The sequence below is a fragment of the Watersipora subatra genome, chromosome 7 (assembly GCF_963576615.1).
Source record: "Watersipora subatra chromosome 7, tzWatSuba1.1, whole genome shotgun sequence".
Taxonomy (NCBI): domain Eukaryota; kingdom Metazoa; phylum Bryozoa; class Gymnolaemata; order Cheilostomatida; family Watersiporidae; genus Watersipora; species Watersipora subatra.
Genome location: NC_088714.1, coordinates 43,717,299 through 43,743,825, shown reverse-complemented (window position 1 = coordinate 43,743,825; position 26,527 = coordinate 43,717,299). Strand labels below are relative to the sequence as shown.

The 26,527-nt window shown below is 36.5% G+C and overlaps 1 protein-coding gene across 1 annotated transcript in view; it reads right to left on the bottom strand.

Moving 5' to 3' along the window:
- The window catches only part of LOC137401208 (WD repeat-containing protein 26-like), a 34,969-nt gene extending 8,654 nt beyond the window's left edge, over window positions 1-26,315 (bottom strand). Inside the window, exons 1-12 of the mRNA XM_068087607.1 lie at window positions 25,799-26,315; window positions 24,550-24,649; window positions 24,214-24,273; window positions 20,040-20,176; window positions 15,302-15,399; window positions 13,176-13,332; window positions 12,478-12,575; window positions 12,169-12,350; window positions 10,560-10,679; window positions 9,360-9,505; window positions 8,471-8,549; window positions 3,029-3,158 (exon numbers count right to left, since the gene is read on the bottom strand). Coding sequence (XP_067943708.1) covers window positions 3,029-3,158; window positions 8,471-8,549; window positions 9,360-9,505; window positions 10,560-10,679; window positions 12,169-12,350; window positions 12,478-12,575; window positions 13,176-13,332; window positions 15,302-15,399; window positions 20,040-20,176; window positions 24,214-24,273; window positions 24,550-24,649; window positions 25,799-25,980 — 1,489 coding nt within the window. The 5' untranslated portion in view covers window positions 25,981-26,315. The remainder of the gene's footprint in view (window positions 1-3,028; window positions 3,159-8,470; window positions 8,550-9,359; window positions 9,506-10,559; window positions 10,680-12,168; window positions 12,351-12,477; window positions 12,576-13,175; window positions 13,333-15,301; window positions 15,400-20,039; window positions 20,177-24,213; window positions 24,274-24,549; window positions 24,650-25,798) is intronic.
- Between the last annotated feature and the right edge of the window lie 212 nt (window positions 26,316-26,527).

Here is a 26,527-nt window from a genome sequence, read left to right as displayed (position 1 = left end):
TGGTTCAAACCAATTTGAATATCCTTCGTAATGATAGTAGTTGCTACGAACTAGCAAGTAGCAAGGAAGGCCTTTGGAAACTCTTTGTTTCAAGTTTTCAGGTTTAGATAGTTAAAAGTAATTGATGAAGTTTTTCATGTCAACTAGTTTTGTTGACAGAAATTTTATCACACGACCAAACAAGAGTGAAACGATTGATTGGGAGAATTATGATAAATGCACATGTGCACACAACTCACGAAAAATTATCCGTTAACGGCCGTCACCAAACCCTTGCAACGAAATCCTATCAACAAATTTAACTATTTTTCAGTAAAGTCGTTTAAGTATAATAATGATACAAAACGCATATAAACCTATTTAAATATGTTACCAAGCCTTTGAAAGGTTACCGCAAATTCCTAAAACTAACCCATCTGATCGGATTATATATAAATAGACAGATTTATTAGGACGAAAATCGTCACAAAACGCTTGAAAAGCTTCGTTTAATAAAAGTTAAGACCGGAAATTGAAACGCCGAGCGACAGAGAATAAAACCAAAAAATCTTGCCACAAATCGCCACAAAACGCTTGAACAGCTTTGTTTATTAATAGTTTCGACCGACCTACGAAACGCCAATAAAGCCGTGCGACAGATAGTAGAACTGTTTACTGTGTACTGTTTGAGGCGTAGACCGATTTACAGGTACGAAAATGTGGTACACAGTTTATCAGCCTACGTTTTTGTCCAATTACCAAAGGTTTTTCAAATTATCTAGAACATCAGCCAGATTTCTTTACATCTTATCTACAAGGTAGAGCGTTACTACAACGCCCTTTTATGACAAGAATATTTCTTTATTTCACTCCAGTTTGCATAAAACTTCCAGACGCGTAAATGCCAATGCTTGCTCTCTGTTACATATCGCTGTCAAAACCATTCTACATTCATCACAACACAACCAACCTTCAAACTGTATATTACACATCAGTTTGCCGTTTAACTTTTAATATTGCATTTCAGAGATATAATAAACATATTTCTTTATTGTTGGCATTGTTGTTGTTAGTTAAATTACGTACAGTAGGTTAGGTCTACAGCTTGAATTAATATTTATTTTATTATTGTAAAACATAAGTTTGAGATAGTTAAATATTTATTTTATTAATATTTATTTCTGTTACATATCGTTGTCAAAACTGTTCTGCATTCAACACAACCAACTTTCAAACTGTATATTACAATATATTTTACTTGTAATATTGCATTTCAGAGCTATAATAAACATATTTCATTATTGCTGTTGTTAGTTAAATTACGTACAGTAGTTTAGGTCTTCAGCTTGAATTAGTATTTATTTTAACCAACAACCAACTTTCAAATTGTATATTACACGGCAGCTTGCCATTTTACTTTTAATATTGCATTTCAATATAATAAGAGATTTAATAAACATATTTCATTATTGCTGTTGTTAGTTAAATTACATACAGTAGTTTAGGTCTACAGCTTGAATTAATATTTATTTTATTATTGTAAAACATAAGTTTGAAATAGTTAAATATTTATTTTATTAATATTTATTTCTGTTACATATCGCTGTCAAAACCATTCTACATTCAACACAACCAACTTTCAAACTGTATATTACAACATATTTTACTTTTAATATTGCATTTCAGAGATATAATAAACATATTTCATTATTGCTGTTGTTAGTTTAATTACTTACAGTAGTTTAGGTCTACAGCTTGAATTAATATTTATTTTAACCAACAACCAACTTTCAAATTGTATATTACACGGCAGCTTGCCATTTACTTTTAATATTGCATTTCAATATAATAAGAGATATAATAAACATATTTCATTATTGCTGTTGTTATTTAAATTACGTACAGTAGTTTAGGTCTACAGCTTGAATTAATATTTATTTTATTATTGTAAAACATAAGTTTGAGATAGTTAATTATTTATTTTATTAATATTTATTTCTGTTCCATTTCTGTTGCGCCTTTTTAGAGTAGTGCTCCCTCAACTTTATTTTATATCATCTCAAAGTCTCAAGTCTCATTTACATTATACTCTGTCAATTCCTGCTGAGAACTACTTTTCCAACAACCAACAGTACCCTTTCTTTTTTCCATTATTACTTTGGTCGTGGGCTGTATGACAGTGGAATTTCTAGTGTTAATAATATTCTAAAAATTATTTTGATATAGCAAGTCTGCCTAAACAAAGGGCTGCCTACTAATAACTTCATTAAAGAGCATTGGCAATATGTACTTGTAATTACCTTATTAGCTAACGAAACATCAGTGAAATTGAAGCAACTTTGGGAGCGGTTAGTATATAGACAGCACTCAGCATTGGATATAATCTTATCTAATTCAGGATTACTCTCAGCTACAGTATTTATTGGTGTTCAATAATGTGGCCTTGTAGTAATTATTTACAATAAATAGCAGTATCTATTTAGATATTGGTTGGTATATATTGAAAATAGATTATAGATTGGTATAATAGATATATAGCGAACTTTTTGGGACTTGGCAAACAAGTTTAAATGATAAACGATACCATGACAGTAGATGGGTTAAATGGAACTACTCGCTGCACGAGATTAAATGAATCCAAACTTGGTGAGTGTTAGGGTCTTTTCTGATCCACCATCTTAAATGAATAACTTTTTCTACAACTGACATAAAAATTTGATTTCTACCAAATATTCAGCGAATTTCTGATGGTCATTTATAAAACATAGCTGTATATGATTGGTCATTAATAAAACATACCTGTATATGATTGGCCTTTAATAAAACATAACTGTATATGATTGGTCATTAATAAAACAGCTGTGTATGATTGGTCAATAATAAAACAAAGCAGTGTATGATAGGTCGATAATAAAACAGTGTTGTGTATCATTGGCCGACCAAATTTTTTGGGAAAATCTCACAAAACATCGACTAATGCATACCAAACGTTAAAGAAGCTACGATCAGCGCCGGGTACATCACAACCTCTGCAAACTTGCAAACTCACCTTCGCTGCCACTAGCAACGAAATCTTGATTCAATCCACCAAAACAAGAGTGTATTGTAAAAAATCCCTGCTTCACTCCATGGAGCTTCCTGACAAGACATTTGTCCTTGAGGTCCCAGACATGGATTCCCTGTAAAAACATTCAGTGATTGCGTTGCCAAAAAACATGCTGAACAACAACTTAAAGAACTTGGCACAAATCTGCTGACTTGTAAGAGGCTTTTATGCTGAGCACATTGTATACAAGTAATGCAGTAACAAAACCTAATTCTTATAAACTCTCTCTTACAGAGTATTGCATTGCTATTGAATGAGTAAGTTGAGATATTAAAAAAGCTGAAGATTTAAGAAAAATTGTTTTTATCAGCAATAGTTATATAGTAATACAATCTAGTTGATAGAATATAAGAGAAGACCTCATTCACATTACCTAACTCAAACATATTTACTCTAAGTTTAGAGGTTCAAAGATTCTAGTGCTTCTTTATTAAAAACTATTTTAATTAATGTTAAATTTAGCTGGATTAAATCACAATAGAGTTATCACTTAAAAACAGTTGTCAGAACCCATTCTAGTAGTCTAAAATCCTTTAATAAATTACATAAGTGCATACTTAAAATAAAACCAATTTTAAAAGAAGCAGGCAGCTATATTAAAAAAATAAATGTTTAGTGAAAACCGTTAAAATAAAGTCAAAGGTTGATTTGCAACAAAATTCACATTACAGTTATTTGATATGAAAAGATTCGCCATGTCTTACTCTGTTGTGTTGTAAGTGCAAAATATGTGGGAATGTAATTACAAGCTCTTAAAAGCCCAAAAACGAACAATTAATCGCAGCCACACAAAACCGCCGTAGTTTGGATTCTCTTTCCAAAACGGCTCAAATGTGACGTAGCTGTGTTAAATGGTTTCTGTTTAAACTTTCATGCAACCTTATTCGTCAAAATATTTCACAAATATACTTCATGCATTCAATAAAACCATGTCCATTGATCTTACGCGTCTGTTTTATCGTCATTATTAATGCTGTCACTTTTAGCAGTGATATCTTATAACTTACTGTAAAAATTTTCGTTTAATTTTTAGCCTTAGCTTGAAGTAGTACATATCATTGTCTGACAATCATGACGAGCCTGTTGGTCATTTGTGATAATCGAAAAGTGCTGCAGAAATTATTTGCGAAGTATTGGGTCCCATGATCAGATTACGGCTTGCCAATTAGACCAAACCGAAACAAAACTGTAGAGTAGCAAGCATCTATATTTGATACGGGGTCTTCGGTAAAACCCGAAGTGTTTGTCATAAACTAGTGCTACGATAAGTTTTATATTGAGCTTTTTATTGTCCTTTCAATTTACGGGAGAACATCACGTGACAAGACGATAACCAAATTTCATGACTACGTCAGAGAAATAAAGAGATTCCAATCTACGGCGGCTTTTCGTTTTTGAGCTTTTAAGAGCTTGTAATCACATTTCCACATATGCGGCGCCTACAACACAACAGAGTAAGACATGGTGAATCTTTTGATACCAAATAACTGTAATGTGAATTTTGTTGCAAGTCAACCTTTAATAATATGAAAAAAATCTCAACTCAGACAACATAATTGAACCAGTTAATATCAACAACTTCTTTCCGGTACAGAGTTTACATATGATTCAGTGTGGTTAGAGACACACAGGAAGAACCATAAATCCAGAGTATGCATATGACTCAGTGTGGTTAGAGAAACTCAGGAGGAACTATAAATTTAGAGTATACATATGATTCAGTGTGGTTGGAGACATGCAGGAGGAACTATAAATCCAGAGTATACGAGGGGCGATCGTAAAGTTCCAGGAATTGTCTCAGTACACAAAAACCGTTAATCGTAATCACTTAATTTAAACTGTCCCCTTTAAAGTAATCGCCTGAGCTTGCTATGCACTTGTCCCATCTGTGTTTCCACTGATCCATGCAATGCTGGAAATCACTTTCCGTAAGGCTTCGGAGTTGTCTCGTCACATTTTCTTGAATAGTTGGTATGTCGTCAAATCTTTCACCTTTCATTGTCAATTTGACTTTGGGGAATAGGTAGAAGTCACATGGTACTAAATCAGGTGAATAAGGGGGATGGTTAAGCACAGTCACCTTATTTTTTGCCAAATACTGACGTACCATCAATGAGGTGTGAGCCGGAGCATTGTCATGGTGTAGGTACCAGTCACCTGAGAGCCACAAATCTCGACGTTTCCTTCTGATACTGTCTCTAAGTCTTATCAGAATGTCTTTGTACACAAGCTGATTCACAGTTTGACCATGTGGCAGAAATTCAGAGTGTACCACACCTCTAATGTCGAAAAATGTTATCAGCAGCGTTTTTACATTTGAGCGAGACATTCTAGCTTTTTTAGGCCTAGGAGAGCCAGGGGATTTCCATTGAGAACTTTGTGATTTGGTCTCTGGGTCATAACCATAGACCCAACTTTCATCCCCAGTCACAACTTTTGAAATAAAGTCAGGATCTTGTGTTAAAGCATCTTTTAGTTCGATACAACAGCTAACTCTTTTTTCTTTTTGGTCGTCAGTGAGCAGTTTGGGTACCATCTTTGCAGAGATCCTTCTCATGCCTAAATCTTCAGTGAGAATAAGATGACATGTACCATAAGAAAGCCCACTTTCTGCTGATATTTCCCGTATAGTCAATCGCCTATCTCCCATCACCTGCTGCCTCACAAGGTCTGTGGCAGTTGTGGTCCTTGAAGTTGCCGGTCTGCCCATGCGGTCATCATCTTTAGTACTTGTTCTTCCCTCCCTAAATCTTTTGTGCCATTCATAACAGGCTGTTTTCTTAAGGGCAGAGTCTCCATAAGCTGTCCGTAACATTTGGAGCGTCTCAGCACCGGACTTTCCAAGTTTTACACAAAATTTTACACAAACGCGTTGCTCTTCTACTTCATTCATTTTCGAAAAATCCGACGAACGATAAAAAATGACCTTGACATTACCTACTATAACTTCATTGCGGGTGCTCTGACAAGCGTAAAACTTTGGCTATGGGGAAATCCCGTGCTGCTTAGCAACATGGAACAATCAAAACAACTGCACATGGTCTTATATTTGACTAGGAAAACGATTCCGGGAACTTTATGATCACCCCTCGTATATATGATTCAGTGTGGTTAGAGACACACAGGAGGAACTATAAATCCAGAGTATACATATGATTCAGAGTGGTTAGAGACATGCAGGAGGAACTATAAATCCAGAGTATACATATGATTCAGTGTGGTTAGAGACATGCAGAAGGAACTATAAATCCAGAGTATACATATGATTCAGTGTGGTTAGAGACATGCAGGAGGAACTATAAATCCAGAGTATATATATGATTCAGTGTGGTTAGAGATATGCAGAAGGAACTATAAATCCAGAGTATATATATGATTCAGTGTGGTTAGAGACACACAGGAGGAACTATAAATCCAGAGTATACATATGATTCAGTGTGGTTAGAGACATGCAGGAGGAACTATAAATCCAGAGTATACATCTGATTCAGTGTGGTTAGAGACACACAGAAAGAACCATAAATCCAGAGTATGCATATGACTCAGTGTGGTTAGAGACACTCAGGAGGAACTATAAATCCAGAGTATACATATGATTCAGTGTGGTTAGAGACATGCAGAAGGAACTATAAATCCAGAGTATACATATGATTCAGTGTGGTTAGAGACATGCAGGAGGAACTATAAATCCAGAGTATACATATGATTCAGTGTGGTTAGAGACACTCAGGAGGAACTATAAATCCAGAGTATATATATGATTCAGTGTGGTTAGAGACACGCAGGAGAAACCATAAATCCAGAGTATACATATGATTCAGTGTGGTTAGAGACATGCAGGAGGAACTATAAATCCAGAGTATACATATGATTCAGTGTGGTTAGAGAGATGCAGGAGGAACTATAAATCTAGAGTATACATATGATTCAGTGTGGTTAGAGACATGCAGGAGGAACTATAAATCCAGAGTATACATATGATTCAGTGTGGTTAGAGACACTCAGGAGGAACTATAAATCCAGAGTATACATATGATTCAGTGTGGTTAGAGACACTCAGGAGGAACTATAAATCCAGTTCCTAGTAGTAAGAGGAGAATTTCAAGAATATTAGATGAGTGATGATCCCATTTAATGGTGATGGTCAAACTTTAGACAAATTTTATTTCCTTCAAAATGCAATTATCGAAAAGATAGACGGACTGCTAATGTTCTTTTGTGGTTTTACTTCTACGCAAACGAAAAACAGTTCAAACATTATGTATGTGCAAAGATTGTTGTCGAGTCCATTCACTCAGTTGCTTAACAATCATTTTTGCCATTATAGACCGCAGAAATGTTGTTGTGGATTATTGTTAAAATCTGTATTGACTTTGTTTCTAAGTCCTGGAATGTTGTGAAAACATGTGCAATAGCAGCAATCCAGCTACTTGTACAGTTTACAAATTGCACTAACAAGAGTTGCTACAACTACTACCACAATTGTAAACTCCATCTCATTATAGGTTTCGACGATCAAAAGCAGTTTCTCTATTCAATATTTATTTTGCCATTTACCTTTCATAGAAATAAGTTAGGTTTATATGCTTTTGATTAATATTTGATAATACTACCACATGAGTTGAAGCTGTTACCGGTGATATAACCATTGATAATTCAATGTAATAAAACTTTCCCAAATTATAGTTATTCAGTGTGTTTGTTAGTGCATCCGGAGCAGCAAGTCAAATTATAGTTATCCAATGTGTTTGTTAGTGCATCCAGAGCAGCGAGTCAAATTATAGTTATTCAGTGTGGTTGTTAATGCATCCGGAGCAGCAAGTCAAATTATAGTTATTCGGTGTGTTTGTTAGGGCATCCGGAGCTGCAAGTCAAATTATAGTTATTCAGTCTGTTTGTTAGTGCACCCAAAGCGGCAAGTCAAATTATAGTTATCCAATGTGTTTGTTAGTGCATCCGGAGCAGCAAGTCAAATTATAGTTATTCAATGGGTCTGTTAGTGCATCCGGAGCAGCAAGTCAAATTATAATTATTCAGTGTGAAGTGTGTTTGTTAGTGCATCCGGAGCAGCAAGTCAAATTATAGTTATTCAGTGTGTTTGTTAGTGCATCCGGAGCAGCAAGTCAAAGTTATTCAGTGTGTTTGTTAGTGCATCCGGAGCAGCAAGTCAAAGTTATTCAGTGTGTTTGTTAGTGCATCCGGAGCAGCAAGTCAAAGTTATTCAGTGTGTTTGTTAGTGCATCTGGAGCAGCAAGTCAAAGTTATTCAGTGTGTTTGTTAGCGCATCTGGAGCAGCAAGTCAAAGTTATTCAGTGTGTTTGTTAGTGCACCCGGAGCAGCAAGTCAAATGAAATTGAGTTTAGAAATGAAGCACCTTTTACTTACCTCAGATTCGACATTGATGAGTGCGAGGCGACCATCATCGCTGACTGTGAAGGACATGATCGCATGATTTTCTTGAAGTCTAAATAAACACACACAAGCCCGATGTTAGTATTCGAGCTCATACAAGTGCATACGGGTAAGTATATGATACAGGTATATGATACAGGTATATGTGTGTAAGTAGATGGGAAAGTACAAGTACATACACATAAGTATATGACACAGTACAAATACCTCCATGTCAGTATATAAGATAGTACATTTGCATACATATAAGTATATTAAATCATGCCAGTACATACACGCAAGTATATGAGATGGTACAAGTACATGCATGTAAATATATATTAGTTTTGGTGAAAGTACATGTACATACGTGTAAGTATATCAGATGATACAAGTACATACACTTAGAAAGTACACATGCATTTGGAAAAGTACAGAGAACATGAGAGTTGTCTTCTCTACAGATAGCACATTAACAGTTGTCCTCTCTGCATAGAATATCAAAGTTAAGCTTTTCACATTGAGCATAAACAAACGGGTGATAAAACTGCTATCTTTACGTCCTACCACAAAAACCTTCAGATTGATTTTACCTCAATCTTCTTTTAATCCATAAATTAGAATTCAACTAAAACTGAACCTAATAAGTCTATTTATATCAGCTTATCATGCTATGCACATTCCGTACAATTTATGGTATTATTGCTTTCCTTTTAATGCCTTTATAAATGCCACTATACTGATCATTATAAGCAAAGCAATAAGTGAAGACATCAAAGCGAGCAAAAGGAAATAACGCAAATAATCAATAAATTATCGGATCAATTTGCTCTATTACTTAGCTGAAGATGTTAGAGGCTACCAGCGAGTGACTTAAACTTACATATGTTGATCAGTGAGATCCTCAAAGTTATAGGACCTGAGGCGAAAGTGCGAGTCGGAGGCGAGGACAGTCTTGCCATCATTGAGGCACGAGATACAATAGACCCTCACACCTTCCCATGAGTCTATCACACTTCCATCCAAATCCTAATAGACATCAAAGAGATACAGACAAATAGGTATGAGGTGATGGTGACACAAGAATTTAATTATCAATATGACACAGTACATAGCTGTCAATATGATACAGTACATAGACACATAGCTGTCAACGTGATACAGTACATAGCTGTCAATATGACACAGTACATAGACATATAGCTGTCAATATGATATAGTACATAGACACATAGCTGTCAATACGATACAGTACATAAACACATACAGTACATAGACACATCACTGTCAATATGATACAGTACATAGACACATACAGTACATAGACACATCACTGTCAATATGATACAGTACATAGACACATACAGTACATAGACACATCACTGTCAATATTATACAGTACATAGACACATACAGTACATTGACACATCACTGTCAATATTATACAGTACATAGACACATAGCTGTCAACATGATACAGTACATAGCTGTCAATATGATACAGTTCATAGACACAGCTGTCAATATGACACAGTACATAGACATATAGCTGTCAATATGATATAGTACATAGACACATCACTGTCAATATGATACAGTACATAGACACATACAGTACATAGAGACATCACTGTCAATATGATACAGTACATAGACACATACAGTACATAGACACATCACTGTCAATATGATACAGTACATAGACACATACAGTACATAGACACATCACTGTCAATATTATACAGTACATAGACACATACAGTACATAGACACATCACTGTCAATATTATACAGTACATAGACACATACAGTACATAGACACATACAGTACATAGAGACATCACTGCCAATATGATACAGTACATAGACACATACAGTGCATAGACACATACAGTGCATAGACACATCACTGTCAATATGATACAGTACATAGAGACCATATAAAATCAGCTTGTGCACAGCAAAGGCAGCATTAACTTTCAAAGGCCAGATATGAAGATAAGTAATATAATTGGTTTGCAGGTGTGTGCAGGTGACAGATATAAAGATAGATAGCGTATCATATAAATATAAAGGTACTCACGCATTGGTAAAACTGTCCGCGTGTGCCTCCTGTAACAAATCTCTTGGAGTCGTGGTGGAAGGCAGCGCTTGTGAGGCTGTCATCATTTGAATGGGTCATGCGTACCCTCAGCTCTCCCGTCTGAAGTCACAAGAACACACTAAGCATTGTTAACTATGACATGGTACCAGCCAATCAGAGAGAGTTAAATTCAAGACCGCTGCCAATATATTTCTCAACACAAAGCTACAAACTCAGATGAAAGCGTCAAACCTAATGATAATTCATTCATCCTTCTTTCTGCTCGGAATCAATATTTAGAAAAAATAACATTGATCTGTATATATAAATCTCAGAGTTTGTTTGTCTGTCATTTGTCTGTCCGGTTATAGCCATGAAGTTCTAGGAATGAAAAATCTGCTTAGCAGAAAATTGGAACTCAGAACATCCAGGTCTACTGACAGGCAAATCAACCCATTAGACAACGTGTCAAACTGGCCTTAGCGATTAATAACAGTGCACATAATCGTTACATCGGTTAAAATAGGCACGCTTTTAGCGCTTGGGAAAATACTATTGGTTATTAACTAGCACGCTTCATCATTACGCGTAATGTTTATTAAGCTGGCTTCTGACACGGCTCTTACTATAGTAAAGATTTTACTAGCTTAAGTTGCTAGCTTACCAGGTAAGTTACTCAAATTCATTGGGTAAGTATTTTATTACCCGTGCAATGGTGGGCATTCAGCTAGTCTAGGAATAAATTCATGTTGACTGAAATATACATTATCTGCTTCTACAACTCTGACAGGTGGTCAGTAATCACCAACTTGTTCAGCTGCAAGTAGAACAATTCACTTTTAGTATGAACTGATAAAGTTCTCATTTTGGGTTTGGGGACACCTTTAACGATTCAAAAAACATATTCCAATTTGACTTTATTCCAACTAATACTGCACGTAAGAGTTTTGAGACACGACCTGAATCTAATTAGATTATAACTATCAGTAACAGCTACGGGAGATGGAGTGATGTCACAGACTAAGCAAGTCAGAGAAGAGACCAAAAGGGAGATAGAAGACACACTGTCCCTAAAGGCAGGTTAGCACTATACCGCTGTATGTTAGTGTTGTCCTTTTGGCATATTCATCGAATATGTACACCGTAAACCTATGGCATCGAGGTAACCCAGATACGTTGTCGGAAATATTGCAGCTGTCAAACCTTCCCAATAGTATTTCATCGTTTCCACAATCACATTATATAATGAAAACGCAATGTTGTGTAAACACTGATGGGTTTGTGATAGTGTGAACAATGTTATCACAGACGATCACCAAAGTACTGTGTGATTAACACTGATATACCGTGATATAGTGTGCACCAACCTGTAGACGAGGTTAAGAGATAACGAATGCTCTATTACAAGCAAAACTAATTTTAAGTAAATTACATTCAATCCTAGAACTAAGGCTATTCTTGGCAAATTAAAAATCCACAGAACTAAAAGTGAGCACGAAAAGTATCATTTCATTGGCTAAGCTTAAACACCAAGAGAAGAGTTAACTATGGCCATCTCTATTGAGAGCGCTCTCATCATACCTACAAGGTAACCAGAAAAATTTCTCACCTCACAGTTCCAAACCCACACATCTGCGCAATCCTCTGGGCCACAGGCCACCAGAACCTTGCTGTCAGGAGACCAGGCTAGGTGGGCAACACCATAGTCATGGCCCTTGAGTTGGTATTTGACGTTAAACTCATTGGTGGTTTGTTTAATCTCCCAGACAATAATAGACCCGTCTTTGCACCCTACACATAATAAGTTGACACTTTTCACATGAATATGATGGCAACAGCTCCTGCGTTTAAAGCTTTGTGACTGGCACACCGCGATCAAGTGAGTTGCCCTCAAGTCAGGTGAGAGGCCAGCACTTACCTGTCGCAAGCATGCTACCATCTGGAGAAAACCTGCAGAACCAGACCTGATCATCATGGTGATTGAGTATGTGGGTGGTTATAGATGGAAAACTCTCCCTACGAAATGTGAAGCATTGAATGATACGAGCTAATCATGATAGCAAAAGATTGTGAGGGCTGAAGTGAGCAAAGCTGAGTGATGTAGCCTTTACATTGTGAGAGCAACTAAATGATCACAATATCAGTAAAACGCAGCTCAAGTGGCAGCAGACATCCGTTCCACAGCTGGCAGCTAAAAACTCATTCTAACAAACTGTCCCCAATTATCAGTCTAGCAGGTATTTGGACTCGATCTAACAGGTACTTTGACAGTCTAACAGGTACTTTGACAGTCTAATAGATCCTTAGACAGTAGGTACTTTGGCAGTCTAACAGGTGCTTTGACTTGTTCTAACAGGTGCTTTGACTTGTTCTAACAGGTACTCTGTCAGTCTAACAGGTACTCTGTCAGTCTAACAGGTACTCTGTCAGTCTAACAGGTACTCTGTCAGTCTAACAGGTACTCTGTCAGTCTAACAGGTACTCTGTCAGTCTAACAGGGACATCCACCCTAATTGCAACAGGTACTCTGTTCCTCACTCGAACAGTCGCTCCTCCTCTTACCACAACAAACATTCTTACATTAAAATACTAAAAAAGAACCAAAGACTGGCATACTTGGAACAGGAGTGGTCGAGGAGAAGAGATACATTGTCAGGGCTGCTATTCAGTGCCCGGTTGTGGTATTTGCATAGTTGCACCTGGTGTGCCACTGCTTGCTCTAGAAGCATCTCCATACGCCTGGGGGGCAACATCACTTGAACAGGAAGAAAACCTGTAACATACATATAAGCTTGTAATCTATGTCTTACGAAGCCGTCATCTATTTGAGGAATCCTCGAGGTAGAAGTAAAATTTAAGCTGATCAAATTAAGAAAAGTGAATAAATAAAAAATGAATGGAGATATACTGAGAACAAGGAGACTAAGGACTGCATTCATTACTTCTTCATGTAAGTATGTTTTCTCAACTTATGGTCATATCTCGGCTACATACACTTATACTAAGGATGTGACAAGAAGCCTTAACAAACAACAATGAGCTAAAAGTTACTTTGAGTGTAGCTCAACTAGTGGGATGTTTGAAAGGTTGAGGTTACATATTAAAAGGGGTTATACATTTATATATTGGCTAAAACTGAGGAATCCTACATTCATGTTTGCATATTAATTGAACGAATTCCTTTAAACAAAACTTGGAAATCTAGTTAACTTGAAACTTCTCTGGCTATCAAGATGTTTTGGTTTTGGTTAGCAACCTCAAAGGCATGTATAACGGACATGAGGTCTTCAACTATACGAACCAGAATAAAAGCAGCTCAGTATCCGCTCAGAATGATCAGTAATGAAAGCCAACTTCCTAGCTAATATTTGGCGATCATAGATACGTTGTAAGCGTCTATGATGACATTGACATACAAGGAAGTAGTTGAACTGGTGGTTCATGCAGCGACTAGTTAAATTATGGAATAAACAAATTACTCTGCTCGCAGCTATTACTAATCCGCTTTTGTCCTACAATATTAAATGTTTATAATGTGTACAATTACGTTGCTCGCTAATGAGAAGGCTGAACTCTGCATCAGACTCCAGATTAAACTAATGACCGGAGATTTAATTAAGTAATCAAATATATGACAACAAAAATCAACAACTGAAGCATATTCTATGAAAACCGATTAAAAACCAGCGCTATTCCAACAATGCAATTCATTGGTAAATTGATAAAATTTAGCAAAACAATGCGTAGACACACATAGTTGAACAGACTTCAGCTGGAGTATTCCATCTACAAAAACATTACAGCGCAAACACCTGAAAAACACATTCAGAGTTCCACATAATGCAATATTCTATGAGTTGCATAGTATCCGTGACTTCATACTGCTAACTGATAGATAGTCAACTGATTGGTAGAGGCCAATTGACAGTGGTGAACTGGTAGAGGTCAAATGACAGTGATCAACTGGTAGAGGTCAACTGACAGTGGTCAACTGGTAGAGGTCAACTGACAGTGGTGAACTTGTAGAGGTCAACTGAAAGTGATCAACTGGTAGAGGTCAACTGACAGTAATCAACTGGTAGAGGTCAACTGACAGCGGTCAACTGGTAGAGGTCAACTGACAGTGGTCAACTGGTAGAGGTCAACTGACAGTGGTCAACTGGTAGAGGTCAACTGACAGCGATTATCTGATATTGTCGACCGGCAGTGGTTAACTTACCCCCAACTGTCGCTCAACTAAAACAGTCTACTAACATCAGTAAAATTGCAGCAGTAACTTGCAGTGTCTAATCACAGCATCAAGTCACAGTGGTCAAGTCACAGCATCAAGTCAAGACGATCGAGCCACAAAAGTCAACTTAACGCATCAAGTCACAGCGTCATATCGTGACAATGGTGAAGTTAAAACAGTCTAGTTAAAACTATTCAGCCAAAACGGTTAAGTAAAAATGGTCAAGTCACACTGGTCAAGCCACAATGGTCAAACCATAACATTCAAGTTACAATGGTCAAGCCACACTGGTCAAATCACACTGGTCAGGCCACAATGGTCAACCCATAAAAGGAAAGCCATAACAGTCAAGCTACAACAGTCTAGTCAGAGTTGTCAACTCACATCAGTCATGTCAGAGTGGTCAAGCCACAACAGTTAAGTAACAGCGTCAAGTCAGAGCAGTCAATCAAAACTTGAGTGAGCAGATAAGAAGAGTTGATGAACAGCAGCAATGTATGTAGAGCAGTACCTTGGAGTCTGTCCAGGAGTTCTTTGCGAGAGTTGGAGCCTTTACCTTTCCACTGAGCTGCATCCCTCAATTCTTCACCAGACTCGCACATCATCAGGCTAAGTAAACAGCAGCACGCAGATATTTATGCGAAGGTTTAAGACAAGGGAGACAACTTAAGTATGCTATCAAGCTGCTGGCATGTTTATAACTAGCACATATTAGACAGAGAACACAGTAATGTGGAATAATTCAGGTTTATTAGTGTTCGCTGGGTCCGCCTAAGGATGCGGTTTGAAGGAAATGGAAACACTCGTCTTCTAAGATCACAACTTCTGTGGCTGATATCTTGAATGTATTAAAAAATGGCGAATCGATATTTCTATTGTGCCCAGAATGTCAGTTGGTATCACGAAAATAATCAGCAATATTTAATTTAATACGAAACTTAAAATCTTATTACTATGACACTGGTGATAATAAATAGGCTGAGTAGAGAGTGATTGAGACTGCAGGTAAGCAGTAATAAACAACAAGAACAGGTCAAGACGCGTGTCAAATATCCTCGATAGTCTGTTCATGAAACTAAATTGGTCTCAGCATGACAATAAAATAAAATGAAGGAATTGTTGCAACATAGAATTCAACAACTGTGTTGAAACCAGGGTTGCAGGGATTCTCCCAAGGCGGTGAATACCACTGGGAAAAATACGTTTTTTACTGTCGGCCCTAAATAGTGCAGGATAAATGAGGAAAAATATCAACAGTTAAAATTAAAATTATTATGCGTCTTGCTGTCTCTCTCTGGTCTAACTAAACTATATCCACTGAAACTAAAAGCACTGAAAGCATTTTAGCAAGCTATTAGATGGGCATCGACAGTTCTACTAGCCATAGTCAAAGAATATTCAAGTCGAGTTAAGCCTCAATATATAACACCCAAACATGACTGGGATGCAAGATGCTACTCCAAGCAAATGATGATACGGACTTTGTCATCTTTCCACAACTTTTATAGCCAAGTTGTATATGTTGGTAGCTACATAATGAAATAACTGTAAATTCCAGCGTATAAGTTTGACACTAAATTTCAAGCTTGAAAATCCATCCTCAACTTATATGGCGGTCACATTTTTCATGGCACGAATTCTGGTAAAATTCAACTTCAAAAAACCATCGCAAATCAAAATTACATATGACATGTAGGAATTTATTTATAAAATATTAAAATACTGGTCATCCTACTCAACATGCGATGGGTCAAAAACAAAGTCCATTCTTGACCATTCAAATTATCATCACCAGGATCTCTTCTGGAATAATGTGTTTTTCTCAAATTTAACACTTTTTTCGTAGTATCTGCCTACTAGCAAACACATTGGTAATTCAATTCCACTATCGTCCATCCATCATTTTTTGTGCATGAATCACGATTCTACTGACAGAAATGTCCTGCGGCAGTTTTTCTTTTAAAAATGGATGTATTATCAGAGGTGGCAGTTTCGTTCTATTGGCGAGTCGGCCCAATAAGATTGGGAAGTTTTGTTTTTCGTGCTTTGCGGTCTCCACTAGAACTTTCGTCTTTCATTCTATTGTTAATTGTTGTACATATTGCCGACGGCACAAAAAACAGGCATTTTGCTGTTGACGGTTATTAATGCCATTTTCTCTGCTACACATCGCCTGCCTCTGATGCCAACTGAACTATTCGGATCAACCGATTTGAACCAAAGAAGAGGTCGACTTATACTGGCACATGTCAAAACCAGGATTTTAAAACTAAACTTTAGACTTCAGCTTACATGTACATTATATGCCGGCGTGACTTATATGCCGGCGTGACTTATACGCCGCAACTCACTGTCATTGCATTATATTTTGAAGTTATCATCTATCGTTAGCAAACAGTACCATTAAAGGATTTTCATTCTATTACAAATTATGGCTAGAGATCCTGCGAGCATTAAATTGTAGGAGCGTGTAAAACTCTTTTCAACCAATACAGTAATACTTCAACTTACGAGTGCTCCAACGTATGAGAAACTTGAGATACGAGCCAGCTTCCAAGCAAGTTTTAGCACTAACATACGAGCCATGTTTGAGATACGAGCACTTGAGTCAGTTGCCAAGTACCCCGGAGGTGTTTTATGAGAACAGCATCACTCTGTATTTATTAACTGCTCAGGTTATACTGTTGTACCGTGTTTTTTTTTGTGCACGATTTTCTGTGCAGAATTATGTGAATTAAACGTACTGTGCGTAGACCGAAAGTTTGCCAGAAAAATGAAAGATAATACAGAGAAAAAGCAAATGATAACAATTGATATTAAACAGAAAAATATGTGAAATGTGTATGCGTAATTGAGCTAGCTCGGCAATATGACGGAAATACATTCATAATTATCAAACAGATGGATTATATTCAGGGCATTTAGTTCGCAAAAGGTCTAACCACAGTTTCTAAACGGTGCAGCGATCTTCACGACCGCTGATGGCATTGGACAAACAATTGGCTGGTGACAGCGTAACTGAACCGATGCTATGTAAAAAGGCCAGCGCTATCTATCCAAACTGTTTAATAGACATTCGGACAAGTTGGCTAGTGGTCGTGCATCAACCATTTGTGACGACACTTGTGTTCGTCCTAATCGCAACATGTTGCAAGGGCGACAAAGGCAAACGTCCTTGGATAGGTTTATTTTAAAACGGCCGGCTAGTCGTGAAAGCGAAAAAAGGAAAACTTTCTCGCTAACCAGCGAGAAACTTCAAACTATGAACGCCGAAGAAATTTTAATTACGTTTAGTTGAAAATGAAAGTTTGTTTTTAGGTTTGCTTCTAAGTTTGTCTTTTAACACTTTGATAAAATCCAAATTTATCAAAGTCAACTGTTGTAACGAAGGATAACTTGTATCTCCCTCCCTGGCAAATGCAAGTGTTAACTGCTATTGTATGTATTTAATTTTACATTTTAATTAATCACATTTCCTTGCATTATTTTTTATTTGTTGCTTTTTGAAAGCATGTAATACGTAAAGACAATAACCAACATGTTCTTTTTGTTACAATATCTTGTTTTGAGTGTTTTATTTGCTTTTTTAGAGTATGGAAACCAATAAATATATATTTAATTGTTCTATATATAAATAAAATGCACCAACATGCGAGTAAATTGACATACGAGCTCAGTCTCGGAACGCATTAAGCTCGTAAGTTGAAGTATGACTGTACTGGAATTGGGTGAAATATTTTAGCAAAATACAGGCTGATTGTAACAATAACTCCAATCCTCGTTATTTAGGTTGATGGGATGAGCTGTACCTCCAAGCATAGTATGACTGTAGGTCTTTTGGCTTTTCTAGGTTGTGAAACCTTTGTTAAAAACCAACTGGTTCACTGACAGTGGTTAACTTACAGATGTCACTCAAATAAAACAGGTTAACTGTTTACAGTTTAATTTCCTGATATTTTGATAAGCAGCACAAACCCACATCTTTCCTGTTAAACTTGGAAATTTGTCAATGCTTTTATGAAAAGACAATTTACCACTTTTTCCCATTTTTCCCACAGTATGTACCAGTAAATACCAATTTTTCCAATCTTCCGGGATAAATTGGATAATTCCTGGAAAAAACCCAACCCTGGTTGACACATGCATGCAATTACTTCTAACACAAGTTAATGTAAAAGCATGTGCAACCCTATTTGGAACAATTATAAAACCGGCCCCTGAAGCAGTCTATTAGATATCATGAGTCATAGAGTGAGATCAAAGACTATTAGTTATCATGAGTCATAGAGTGAGATCAAAAGTCTATTAGTTATTATCAGTCATAGAGTCAGATCAAAGTCTATTAGTTATCATGAAACAGAGTGAGATCAAATTCTATTAGTTATCATGAGTCAGAGAGTAAGATCAAAGTCTATTAGTTATCATGAGTCATTGAGTGAGATCAAAGTCTATTAGTTATCATGAGTCATAGAGTGAGATCAAAGTCTATTAGTTATTATGTGTCATAGAGTGAGATCAAAGTCTATTAGTTATCATGAGTCATAGAGTGAGATCAAGTCTATTAGTTATCATAAGTCATAGAGTGAGATCAAAGTCTATTAGTTATCATGAGCCATAGAGTGAGATCAAACTCTATTAGTTATCATGAGTCATAGAGTGAGATCAAAGTCCATTAGTTATCATGAGTCATAGAGTGAGATAAAAAAGGAAGCTGTAAATGAGAGGAAGGGAAGAGTCTGGCAGCAATACTTGAACAAAAATTTATATCTCAAATAAACATGCAAAACTATGTGTAAGTTTTATTAATTCCTAAATTCACTTAGTCTGAGTTAGATGAACTTTATATCTTTGTCATCACTTCTACCTGCGCACCATCCATCTCTTTCGTCGCTGAGGTTACATTTCAGTTTGAAATTTATAGTAACTACGCTTTTAACCTGTTGTTATGCGCTGAGTATAGATTAGAAGTCAAGCAGGTATGAGTAACCCTTGATGTACTGCTGTATACTGTATAGGCGTATGTGAACGTAACATGCGAGTGTCGTATTTAATAACACAATTTGATCGTCATTTTTTTTGCTTTAGGCTTTAAAAATGTGTTGAGACTTAGTCGAACTGCTGAGCCTACGATATAACAGTTTGACCGGTCCCAATTACTAAAGCATCATCTTGTAAAACTCACACTACCCCTACATTCTAGTGACAACTAGTAACCTGATTGGAGACCTGAAACTCGTAAATGACCTCACCTGCTCAGCTGATGCACACGGTGCCTGTTATAGCTAAGCGGTGTGATCTCATGTCGCAAGCACTGCACAGCTTCAAGTACCTTACCGTCCTCAAGCAGTTCAAGGTATTTCTGCTGCAGGATAAGAAACTTCATTTCCTGCAAAAGGCATCAAACAACATTTATCAGTTTATGGATTGACTTCAGCCACCTGTGACACCAGTCTCGCAACTGTTTACAAATGATTACAATCCGCTAATGGTTTGAACAATCTTGCTCATCAGCCAGCCGTTCTTACGAGTTTCCTCTGCAGAATATCAGTGTTGGACAAGGTGATGGCGAATTCGAAGCTGCTCACTCTTTTGCTATTCAAAATCAACAATATAATCTAGTATGCTATCATAAACATTGTGATTACTGAATGAAGTAAAACTGGTCAGAGAGAAATGACAACTTCCAGTTCTGCATACAAATATGTGGTGTGTACATTTTAGCATCTGAAATCTAAAAAAAGTCTTGTATGACCTGAACACTATTACTCCTCTCATACCACCTCGCCTGTCTCTTATCGTTAAATATACTAGTACGCTGGCAGTCCCATGCGACGTGAGAGATCGTCATGTGTAATAACTATGTGCACAATTATTCCACAATGTAACAAGTTGGTTGTTATTATTCATACTAGTACCCTGGTAGTCTTGTGTTGTGAGAAATTGTCATGTGTAATAACTATGTTCACAATTATTCTACTATGTAACAATATGGTTGTTATTATTAATACTAGTACCCAGGTAGTCTAGTGTACTGTGAGAGATCAGGTGTAATAACTATGTGCACAATTATTACACAATGTAACAAGATGGTTGTTATTATTAATACTAGTACCCTGGTAGTCTAGTGTGCTGTGAAAGATGATGTGTAATAACTATGTACACAATTATTACACAATGTAACAAGATGGTTGTTATTATTAATACTAGTACCCTGGTAGTCTAGTGTGCTGTGAAAGATGATGTGTAATAACTATGTACACAACTATTCTTTCATGTCAAAAGGTGGTCGAGTGGTGCAGTGGCAGTGTGCATGGCTTTGAATCTGAATATTCAAATACAGTTCCTGTGTGAGGTACTTTTCCTAGCGCTTAGCATGACTTTGGAAGGTCTACGAACACTCATATTATTATAGTAAGGATTCAGAACAAGGAGCCACTGGCTTATACAGCTAGCAAATTTGAAATGCAAATTTACCCTAAAATGAACTATAAATTTGAATGTTTTACTCTGGGAAGCATGAGTAAGTCCTTGATATTGGTAACCTTGTGAACAAATGAAGCGAATAATAGGTAATGACTTTCAAGATCAAGTTAAGCATACTGTAGAAGAGAACAGCAAAAATGAAAATCACCATTTATGCTACGCCACTTTCGAAATACCTACAATTTGAAGCCCTAACATTGACAGCATGTTATTCAAATAGAATAGAAAATGTAGTATTTTAAGAAATGTGGAAAACTGATTATATTATTGTGACATCTAAGTTATGATAGCTATTATATTCAAAGTACAGTGGAGCATCTACTTAGAAAATTAATTTGTTGCAGAAGCCAGTGGAAAATTTTGTAAGAAAAAAGCGATTTTTTCATATAAATGCCCTAATCCATTGCAAGCCTCAACAAATCTCAGATATAACATTTGTATAAATAATAAACATATGTAATTGGTAAAATCTGTAACAATTAGATGTTAGAATTCCATCACTACATACTAAATAAAAAAACACGACTACGAACAGCATGTTTCTTTAACTACTTTTGGTGTTGGCTGTCTAGATGAGGCTAAGCAAAAACCCCGGGAAGTGGGCGGACATCGGGCAGAAAAGGTTAGTGTTGTATTGTTGGCACGGTTTTGCAGAGCTCAGAATTTTTTTAGGAGCGTAAGGAGAGACATATATTTATGTCAACACAAAACGAAAAACTATGTTAACATACAAAAAACACTTAACCTGAATTGTTAGAAATGAAAGTTGTCCTACCCTGTATGTGATATTTAGTGAATCCAAATTATACAATGACCGACAACAAAAAGTTGTTGTTGACTGACTTCCTTAAGCCAGTGAAACTGAGTGAGATGCATTGTAGGTCGTACACATGAGAAGCAAACGGGCCAAAACAGGCGTACGAAAGGCGTTCGGCCTTTCGTACCGAAAAGTATCTTTCGCAAGTCGAAGCAACATTAGTAATGACTAGTAAATTAGCAAAAGTAATGGTTCCACTGTTGTTCAGATTTTGAAACACATGTTGCATTATTACTTTGAATTCATTTGCAAAAAATGTTAAAACACTAGTTATTGTTTAAGAATATTTGTTCAGTTCCTGATTTTTTCTCTATGCTCTAAATTGCTACCACACTGCTGGCATCCACAAATAGTGATGGTCAAGCTAAATTATTTTAAAATATGACTTTAAAACAGAGAATCTATGATAACAACAAATTCATTCCTGTTTGAAATTGTCTCTTTTTCTAATTTTATACTTGTCGAACACAAAAGGGCCATTCAATAGATAAGGTGAATTTATTTATAAAGTGTTATCATTAGTAGAGGCCTACTTTTTTCCAAAAGTTTATATAATCTCTACTGATGACTCACACCATTTTTTGAAGTATGTAGTCAAGTCATTCTTTTAAAGTTGTACCAAATGGCTGACTAAACTGCATGCTCCAGAATTGAGCAGATGAGTTATCAAATTTTTGGTACATGAAGGGTGTAAAACCAGTGAGGTTTACATGAGAATGGCGAATGATAACACAGAAAACAGATTTGGTCAGAATTAATATCTACAAATGGGCAAACCTTTTGAGAGAAAGCATTACAAGTATTGATGATGAAGAAAGGTCAGGTAGACCTGTTGATGTGAGAACCTCTAATATGCACGATTCTGTGGCTGCCAATCATTCGGACCAGGGCCGAACTAGAGAAAAGAAAGCCGACGCGATCGATGCCACGACCAGACCGAGTCCCGACTCAATAGACAGCACAGCCCTTGGTAACACTGGTCGACCAAGGGTCAGCTACCGAGTAGACCTTACCACTAAGGGGCAGAGCTAAGCAACTCGCAGGAGCTATAAAAAATGCAGCAGAAGTGACCAAGAGCAGAGCACATAGAAGTCTCTCATTGTGCAGTTTACTGTACGTTCATTGCATTTTGAACTGTACTCTTATACGTGTATATACCTATATTTACTGCAAAATATACATTCATTTCCTTGCACTCAAGTGGTTTGGTTCTTCTGGAGCAGGAGAGGAACTTGGTCTGTTCCTTGACAATTCAAGCAGTTAAGCAATTTGTTCAGTCAGAGAGAAGGGTAACAGTGGAAGATGTTGCCATAACATAGGGTGTTAGTACAGTCCAAAAATTAATCATGAAGACCTGGCTTAATCAAAAGTCAGCTGACACTAGGTTCTCAAACATCTGACTTCAGAGCACAGACAGTAGAGGGTTGAGTTTGGTCAAGAGAACCTTTTTCAATATGAGAGAGAATGCGATGAGTTCTTTGGAAGGATTTTCATTTGTGATGAGACCTGTATTTGACACTATGAACCGAAATCTAAAGGTCAGTAAATGTAATAGAAATAGCGAATCTCCTGTCATGAAAAAGTTACATTTACAATGGACCACCCATAAAGTCATGCTTACTGTTTTTTAAGCCTATAGCTATTTCCTGTCATTAAAAGGCAACACTGTCAATGGTATCACCTAAAGCAAAATGAACACCAAATATGAGTTACAACACATTATACATTTACATTCTGGAACCTGCAAAAAGAAACAGTTGAAAAATTTTAGCTGTAGCAAACTCATAAGTCTAAGCAACTTGGTTTTTGATCCAATATTTTGCATGTCTCATTGTAAAAATTGAGGCCCAAATTGAAACCAAATTTGAATGCTGATACTAGTTTGAACAAATTTCAAAGTAAACTGAGAAAGTCATGTTGACAAGATTCCCATATGCTTCTATGGGAAGTTTATTGGAGACTCAGTGATAATCGGTGGAGAATTTCATTTTCCTTCTCACTGATATTCATTCCTGCCTACTAAAATTCACCTAGTAAAACTTGGTTGTACTTCTTGAGTAAATTAAAAAAAGGGTAACTTAATCAGGTTATCTGTGCCGACAAAACGGTACTTAACTGCTTACAGTAATTGTGTGCTCTTCATTCGCAAATAGTTTCCGAAGATCGTTCAGATCATCATCCACCTGTGAATCAAATGCAGTTGGTAATGAGTAGTCATAAATCAGAAACACTGGTTTTAGGCAAAATTTACGCTAGCAAACATTCAAACAAATACCACAAATTAGACTTTCAACTTAATAAAAATGACCCAATAAACGCCATCAAAAGTTCTTCAAGGTAGATTCTTATGGTTTGCAGTAAGATTTTCTATTCCTTGATTAGCTGAACATGCTAAATTTATTTTAGCAAGAATCACTCTTCTGTAGTAATCTATGTACTTTGTTATGAGCTCAACTCACCTTCCGCCATCGACCGGCCAAAACATGAATCCTGAATCGAGCAGCAACTGGATGTTCCAAAGGCAACCCCGACTCCTCAATCAAAATCTTTGCTGTTTGCCTAGGTTGCGCAAGAGGCAAAAATTATAAACCTCATCAACTAGGGGAAGGTGGAGCAAATTGCAACAAAAAATGCATTTTCAGCTATCAAGTTTCACTAAAATATTAGAATATAATTTAAATAATCACATAGGATGCAGAAATGTGTTTTAAATATGTAGGCTATGCCAAATGCCAGTCCTGCTGGTTGTGTACTTTAGAAAATATCACAAAAGTATTAATTGCATAATTGGTGTGTCAACATGCCCCGGTAGGAAGTACATTGAAACATACTATGGGGCATGTTGAAACGTCCTTGACTTTTACAGTAAATTTTAGTTTTAGAACTGTGTTTTTTTTTAATTTATTTTCCGCCAAACAATTCAAATTTCCACTAATGATCCGAGCAAAAAAAACTTGAAAAAGGTTGGCTATGAACTTTAAAACACTGTGTACAACAATCACAACAAACGAACTTCCACAGTACAACGAGACATATGTACATGTGGATCTAAAGATACAAATTTTCTTTCTATATGTTTGCATTTGCAGTCTTGATATCAATATTATCCATAAATTTAGATGTTCAAAGCTTCAACGCTACTCGAGCTGTTCCACCAACCCTCATAAGAATAGAGGGACAAGTTTGAGACATGTTGCAACTTGTCCCTCTATTTTTATCATTAAAGCACATTGCAACTTGCCCCATACCCTTTGTGTTTCACTGTGCCCCAAATGACTCTGAGCAACCAAAATTTTCGGGATGATGTAACATCATGAAATTGGTGTGTGTGCATTGTGAAGAGAACATGTCTATAGCTGCCTCCAATAACTTTTGTCAATATGGGATGATATACGGAGAAAATATGCAATTCTCTAAACTTGGATATAAAAATAAGAGCAAAAAATTACCAATACATTTTACAAAATTATGGCTCACTTAAATTGCTGTTCTTTTTATTTCATGAATGCAATCAAGATATATCATAAGATGACCTAGAATGCTCCTTAGTTAGTGAGGTAAGAATTCAAAATGATGTAAACAAGCAAGAAATTTGAGGTGGGCTTCAACGTGCCTGCGTTGCAGCGTGCCCCATTCTCCCCATAATGACAGTCAGAAAATAATTGAAGCACAAAATAACAAACAGATGAATATCTTTAAACGACTTACTCAAGACCAATGCTTCTGAGGTATTGTCCAACCAACCTCACAATATCTTGATCTTTACGTGAAAATTGAAGATTACTTTTTTTTGCAGAAATAACTTTGGACGCTGTACAATCGCCATTAAAATGGCTACTAGATTCGCCACCATTTTTATGCACCGAAACGGATCCATTGGCTTGGTGCATTTCTTCTTTACGTAGCAGGTTGTTTTCCGAAAATAACAGGTTGCTATGGCTGTTATCTAACGTACTGGCAGAAACTCGTCTTGCTCTTTTCCGCGGTGGCGGGGTATGTCCACCTGGTTCAGACTCTGAACTAGATGCCAGAGTTGCTTTTGGATAGTTGGTTTATTTCTACTGGACTAGAACACCCTCAAAAATATAACTAAAAACATAAAAGCAGGACGACTTTAGTACGACACAGAATGTGCCATCAACATTACATCTAGTGCGATTAATAAATATTAGTTGAAGTATGACTAGATGGACACACTGTAAATACTACGTAAAGTCACAAACAGTCAGCTGAGATGCAGTGGATGCTTTATTATGATGCATGACGTCATAAAATGTAACCAGCATTTTATTTTTAAAAGGTTTAAATAATTTATTTAATATTTTATTAATACTTTTTCATAAAAGAATTTTTTTAAATAAAAATTTAAACCGTTTTTAAGCACATTGTTATGTATAGCTCACCGTGACCTTTTTGCCAAAGCTGAGTAGATTAGTC